The sequence below is a fragment of the Heloderma suspectum genome, chromosome 5 (genome assembly GCF_057233095.1).
Source record: "Heloderma suspectum isolate Gila_16-S chromosome 5, 16-S_ref, whole genome shotgun sequence".
NCBI lineage: Eukaryota > Metazoa > Chordata > Lepidosauria > Squamata > Helodermatidae > Heloderma > Heloderma suspectum.
Window position 1 is genome coordinate 153,423,214 of NC_139462.1, and position 7,618 is coordinate 153,430,831.

Below are 7,618 nucleotides of genomic sequence, written 5' to 3' on the forward strand. Positions count from 1 at the left end.
TTTGTATCTGTAGTATGGATCTGTGCACCATATGCTTTGCATTCTATACTACTGTTTGCAAGCCACCTGAAGCCTTTTGGACAAGATGGCAAACTGAAATTCTTAAAAGGGATGATTTTTGAATCTGAAGCATTATGTGGTGGCACATGTATAACTCTGAAGATCTGAGTTTCATTTACAATGGCAAGCTCCTAACTCTCGTTGTGGGAGAAGTACTTAAAATAAGGTCAATAAAATATTGTCCATCCTCACAGCCAGTAGCCCTTTTTTTCCAATACCTCATTCATACTTTCCGCCAGTCCAGTCTATGTCAAAAACCTGAAATAATTCAAAGCCATCTTGGCCCAGCCCTACAGGGGAACCTGTAGCCCTCCAGATGTTGTTGACATTAACTCCCATCAGTCCCAGCTACCATAGTCAATGGCAAGGGATGATGGGCATAGTAGTTCAACAACAGCTAGAGAGCCACAGGTTCCCCACCCCTTCCTTAGAGCTCCCCCGTTCCCAAGGGCTTCCTTATTCAGAAGTGAAGCTGCCTCCTTCCTTGAAGTAACAGTAGAAGCCTGCAATAGAAATACATGTTGAGAGTTATGGGCACAAACCAGCCAAAGTTAAAGTGTTTAACTTTGTTTAAATAGGAGAGAGTCAAATACATTATGTTTGGCCAGATTTTGGTAACTTGGGTTTTCTAGATGTCCGTGTGGGTGGTTTCAATACATGCCACAAAATTCCTCTACATTCCGATTGCAGAGAAAAAGCACATGGGAATTTTGTTTTTTAATCATTCTAGCAGTTTTGAGACCAAACTGAAAAAGCATTTGACCACTCTAGAGCAAAGGTGGGCAGAAAGTAGATCTTCAAATATTTTGGACTTCAACTCTCAGCATTCCTGACCATTGGCCATGCTGGCAAGAGCTTCTGGGAGTTGAAGACAAAACATCTGGAGATCTACCTTGTCCACCACTGCTGTAGAGGTCTAGAATAATGTTTTATCATAGATGTTATTGTCCAAACTACTGTCTTCCTTCCCCCACTTTTTTCTCCTAAGGAAAACCTCAGCAACATCCCTTCAGTAGTAATAGAGCCCGCATCAAACAATGAAGGCAATGGAGATCATGAGGTTCTAGTGAATGTATCTAAAGATGCTGTGGAAGATTCTGGCACCCAGGGTGCTGAAGGCCTAGCTGGTGAACCTTCAGAGGCTGCAAGTGAGCCCAAACCCGTCAAAGATGCACAGCCTGCATCTTCTGAGGAACAGCCTGTATTAGCAGATGATGGCATGCCGCCTGGCTTCCTCTTTAAGGTTTATTTGCATATTTATTCATTTCAGTGTCCTTTGATATCACTGAACGTAGATCATGAAGCATGGGGCACATTTGAACCCACATTTCTCTACATTCCTTCTACATACAGGGCTTAGAAAATGCAGCTTTCAGTATACTAATATGATATCATTTGACTGAACCAGTCAAATGTAGTTATATCCAGGGTTGGTGTATCTAAACTACGTCACTTAGTGCACCCTTCTACGTTATCCGGATCTCAGGTTTCATTTTAAAAAGAGCAAGTTTCTAGCCCCTATGATTACAAAGATAAGCTTGAAGGTTTGTGGTCAATGCCTGCTGCAATCATAGAAACCAGATAAGTGGCTAAAAAAGATGTCCTGTAGTTGGGCCTGTGGCTTTAGTGTTTTGCATAACTCTTTCCCTCTCTTCATATCTAGCAAAACCAATATAACTCATAAAAATTTACATAATTTATTCCATTCCCAGAATTATACCTTTTAAGATGCAGAATTTGGATTACCTGGATGCAGATTTTTTTAAAATAGCACAGAAAAAAATAGTCCTGCGTATACCTTGATCAAAGCAAGTTAGAGACACTGAAGTTGTGCAGTACGCTATGAGGAAGAAGTCACTCAAGTATTTGATGCAGTTCCAGTTGATGTAACTGGCCTTTGCTCATCCAGTTATAAAGGATAGCTTTCCATTTGTACTGCCTGAGAACATCAACAGGATCCTTGGAGACGTTAGACAGGTGTGCTTGATCCATGGATCCTGGCTTGTAAAAGTAGCCAGAGGGGAGACTGGCTCAGTGGGTAAGGCTAGTGGTGAATGCCTTTTTATAATACAGCATGCATCATTCATACTTAAGTATGATTCCATCATACTAAAAAGAGACCCTTCCCTGAACCCCACCATTTTGGATAATTTCTGGCAAAACTCCAATATTCCATTCTTGAGCAAGATGCTGGGGCATGCGGTGGTGTCTCAGCTCCAGGGGTTTCTGGATAAAGGGGATTATCTAGGACCATTTCAATCTGGCTTCAGGCCTTATTATGGGACAAAGACAGCTTTGGTCTCCTTGGTGGACAATCTACACCAGGAACTGGTCGCAAGGAGAGTATCCTTCTTGGTTCCGCTAGATCTCTCAGCAGCTTTCAATATTATCAGCCATAGTATCCTTCTGGACTTTCTAGCGGAGGTTGGGATTTGTAGGTACCATTTTACCTCCAGTCATTCTTGGAGGGATGATTTTAAAATATGTGTTGAGAGCCTATTCAGTGACACAGTGATTGGCCTATGGTGGCCCTCGGGATTCTGTCTTGTCCCCCCATGCTATTTAACCCATACATGAAACTGCTGGGAGAGGTTGTCCAGAGTTTGGAGCCACAAGTATGCTGATGATCCCACCTCTGTCTTTCCCCCCATCTAAATCCAAGGAAGCTGTCCTAGTTTTAAATCAGTGTCTGATGTTAGTAATGGACTGGGTGAAAGCACATGAATTGCAACTTAGTCCAGACAAACTAGAAGTGCTCCTGCTTGGGCAGATCAGGGAATAGGGATACAACTGGTGTTATTGTGCCTCTGAAGTTTCATGTTTGCACATTAGGTGTATGCCTAGGTTCAGTGCTGAACTTGGATGCCCAGGTTTTGGTGGTGGCCAAGAGTGCATTTGCATAGCTAAGGTTAGTGCACCAACTCAGCCTATCCCTAGAGATGTCAGATCTGGCCGTGGTGACATGGGCCTTAGTTACCTCCAGTTTGGTGTACTCTAACACACTCTACGTGGGGCTGCCTTTGAAAAGTGTTTGGAAACTTCTGCTGGTCCAGAATGCAGTGGCCAGACTATAGACAGGGGTCAGTTATAGGGAGAATGTGACTCCTTTGCTGCAACAGCTCCATTGGCTCGTGGCCCATTTCCAAGCACAACTTCAAGAGCTTGTTATGAACTATAAAGCCTTCTCTCTGTCTGCCACCATGGGAGGCACATTTGAGAAGAACGTGGAAGAGGGCTTTCTTGGTGGCTGCCCCCAGGCTCTGGAACTCCCTCCCTTGATATTCAGGGATCACACACACACACACACACACACACACACACACACCACAGCTCACCCCATTCACTAGGGTCCTCTCGCCTTTCAGATAGTCTCATTTGTAGATATCCAAAGGTGTTACAGCAAATCTATCCAAAGGACCAATACTGGAAATATGTTAACAAACAGTTCCACCTGCTTTTAAGACTTTGTACCAAGCATGGGCCATATTTTTGAATATGCAATTTTGTAATTGGTGGGAAGGGATGCAAAAAAGGGGGAACTCTCAGCAGCATGTTTTGAGTTTAAAAGCACAGAACACCTTAGTGACAACTTTTGAGGAAATATGTTTGTTAAGAGAATATGCCCTAGTCCCCAAAACATCTACTTTTTCTGCTTTATAGGTTGAAACGCTACATGATTTTGAGGCAGCCAACAACGATGAGCTGAACTTGCTGCGGGGAGATACTGTGTTAGTAGTCCCATCTGCAGCAGCTGCTGATCAGGTAACAACAAAGCGACATGGCTTCACAGCATATCAAAATATTATGTTTTTAAAAAGAATAAACCCACTTTAGTTCTTGCACTATTCATATCTGTGTAGCTGAAGTTGAAATGTTTTGAGCAAATTTTCAGTAGTAAAAATACCTGCCTGTAGTAGCATATATATTTTAGAATAGTAAGGCTGGGATGTGAAATCAGGTCACTTACAGTGAATGAGAGAAAACTGCTTAAAATTATTGAAGGCAGTAAATACTGTAAAAACATAACCTTTGATATGTGTAAACAGTACACAGGCACCAGTCATGTGGCTTGTGCAGTAGAGGCAATTAAAGACGGTGTAACTTTTTTTTTCTTGTAGGAAGCAGGCTGGTTAACAGGCGTTAAGGAATCTGACTGGGTTCAATACAGAGATGCAGTTACCTATAAGGGACTTTTCCCTGAGAACTTCACGCAGCGTTTGAAGTAGCTCTCAGCTCAGCAGGCACGAAGTGTATTGTAGGAAGCTCAGTCCCTACATTTCGAACCTCTCCAATACACAGGAGGCCACCTTTCTAGTCGAGCCATTGTGGTTTACAGACTGGTGCCAGACAAAAATTTGGGTGACATATCAAATGAGCATGATTGCAAGAAGTTAAAGCTAGCATATTCTGAAGCAGTACGTGGAAAAAAATGTCCTTATTTGTTCACATATATGTGGCAACAGGTTTGTTTGTACTTTTGTCAGAGCTATGGTGATCCTGTAACCTGATCCTTTCCCATGCAATTCTGCGTAGCCTCCTCAATACCAGAACCTTAACTTCTCTGCACTAAGTGTATTGTAATGAGTTGCTGCACTGCAGAAGACTTGATTAGTAATCCTGTAGTACTGAGGTCAAACTACTTTCAATGTGTTTTCTACAAAATCTGCTGCAAAGTTTTTCAATGTTATTTTCAAACATACATGCAATATACATACACGCACACACATGCTTGAATGTATATGTGCTCTGTGTGTGTGTGTACGCGCGCGCGCGCGTGTGTGTATGTGTGTGTGTGTGTATATGTGTGTGTATATATATATATATATATATATATATATATATATAAATATCATAAGAATTGTGGGGAGCCAACCCCCAGCATGTGTGCCACAGATAACATGGACAGCAAGGGTTTGTAGTAAAGCTGAACAGGAACTAGAGGATCCACTAATTTGGCTATGGCACAGAGTCCAGTCTACACTCCTGCTTGCTCTCCAACTTAGGAGACTAGAGTGAAACCCCTATCCAGGAGGTTGAGATTACTTATGTACTATAATATGCACTAGGGTGACACTATCATGCATTGCCTTTGATTTGTACCATACTTGCAAAAGGTTGGCTTCCACTGATTTATACGCATTAACACATATCTTACCCATTCATTGTAGTCACTTGATGTAGTATTGTTCATACAGGCATTTGCTCTTATTGTCTGGCATTACAGTAAATAATTCTGTTCCAAGTGGAAACTAGCTCCTCCATTGCCAAAACATTAGATAATATCTGTATTTGTAGTGCAAAATTTTCATTCCAAGATGACAAAAGTTATCAAACTCGCATTCAAAGCTGCTAAAACACCAGGGAAGGCATGACTCAATCACCTCTATATTACCTGTTGTTATAGCTAAGGATGAGATAATTCTGATAAAGGGAGTTATAATGCTAATTTTATCTATTTTTAAATTTAACTGACTAGATAAGATTCTAATCTAAGGAAAGATGAACACAATATATTTTCACTATATGTATTTATGCAGCACACCTTCAGCAATCCCTCAAAAGTAAAATATGATGTATCCTGTATCAAGAAGTCATCTGTAACTATTATGTTTTTCAGTGTTGTATCATTCAAAATAAACTTTTGATCAGCTCCACAAGCAGCTCAGTTGCTTCTCATTAGTGTCACTTTTTATATATGGCTATAGTGGTTATATAAGCAAACACCTTTCAAATTCTGCTGTTATACATCCTGGGGGGGATCCAGATTTAGTCCTAATTAGAGTAGACCCATTGAAATCAATGGAACGTAAGTTAGGCATGACTAAATTAGATCCCACTGATTTTAATGGGTAAACTCGAAGTATGACAATCTGGATCCAATCCCACTGGAAATAAAAAAGACTTCCACAAAAATTGTATCAGCTGGTCAGCAGACGGAATTCTATATAGTCAAAGGCTGACACTCACAATGCAGGGAGGATGGCACCGAATGTAAGGTTTAACAAGCAGGAATGAAGCACTTACTGGCTCAGATGAGTATGGGGATAGCTTGTGGCTATCTTCATAACCTTGTAATTTCTACATCTTGCCTGGTTATGAAATCTCAGTTTCTCAAGAGTTTGACTTCCTTACATTCTCATTGTACTGGGTGTTTAGAAGCGAAATACTCACCAGTCTTATGTGTCTACTCAGAAGTAAATTTCAATGTGTTCAATATGGCTTACTCCCAGGTAAGTGGGTACAGGATTGTAACCACAGCATTCAATCCAGATTTACACTGGATCAACTGTGCTGACAGGTGGACTTCCCTGCCCCCTCCTTCCCCTGGCAGCCTTTCCAACCACCTGAAAATTTTACAAAGGCAGGAGACCCTAATGAATAGAGTGATCTTTGATGTGGGGTGAGAGGGATCCCGCAAAATTGGGCTGAGGAACCTTCTATGAGCAGAGTTGTTCCTTTCACAGACAGCAGATCCTGGACCCAATGTTTAATATGTAAGGAGCTGCCTTAGGCCTAATTCATCCCTTAACTGAACAGCATGATTGCTGTAGCAAGAAAATCACATGAGAAGTCCTTGCTGGAAATCTAAAATATAAAGGAAAAGCTGAGTTGGTAACCTTGACCACGCATTTCCACATTTACATTTTATCTACAAGGGCTAAGCAAGATGCTGAGTTCCACATGGAAGAGGCGTGAATATGATTCCGCAATGTACAAACACACTTGCTATTTTTTTTCTTGCCAACCACACCCACATTACTTCAGGGAACAGAAGTCATTGAGCTTATTGTCTTGCTCCAACAACTAGAAAGCCTTATATATTTATTGCTGAAAGGAATGTTGGGAGGGAAAATCTCACCCAGAATCTAAAGTGACAACATCCATCATACTACAGAGTTGTTTTAACTAAAACATAATAGTACTGAAACGAAAATGTCATATTATGTATCTGGCCGCTAGAGGGAACCAAGAGATAAACAGTGCTTTCTCTACTATGTGTAACAGTTGTTCTTGCTTAATTGCAACGTCAAGAATCCCGTTCAAGTATTTTCCTACTTATATGTTAAATTATTTTACACTGAAGTACACTACTGATCCATCTAGCTAACCCACTACTGTCTGCTCTCAGAGAGGTGTGCTCTCTCATCTCAGTCAGAAGTCGTTCCCAAATCCTGCTGCCAAGGATTCTTTTGGTCAGAAGTACCAACTAAACACAGGACCTTATCCATACAATGCATGTGCTCTTAAGTACCAAGCTGTAGCTTCTCCCTATGTATATACTTAAGGTTTTAGAGGTGTTATGCACAAAACAGATCTGCCATGAATAAGCAGGCAGAGATACCCAGCCACTTTGATCTATTAAAAATCATACTAAAATCAAAGAAGTGCTTTCGGTTCGGGTCACATATATCCCACAACATACACCCTGATCCACCAACTATTTCAAATAATCAAACCTGTTTAGAGGGATAATATTTAGATCAAGTTTCCACAAGACTATTCTGTATACACAATACAATACTCAAAATACTGTGGGGTTTCCAATTAGCTTAATTAC

At 41.0% G+C, this 7,618-nt stretch overlaps 1 protein-coding gene across 1 annotated transcript in view; it reads left to right on the forward strand.

Annotated features, from left to right (window-relative positions):
- The window catches only part of AMPH (amphiphysin), a 125,455-nt gene extending 120,752 nt beyond the window's left edge, over positions 1–4,703 (forward strand). The window contains 3 exon segments of the mRNA XM_084857850.1: positions 1,049–1,303; positions 3,721–3,822; positions 4,179–4,703. Coding sequence (XP_084713976.1) covers positions 1,049–1,303; positions 3,721–3,822; positions 4,179–4,286 — 465 coding nt within the window. The 3' untranslated portion in view covers positions 4,287–4,703.
- Positions 4,704–7,618: the final 2,915 nt, after the last annotated feature.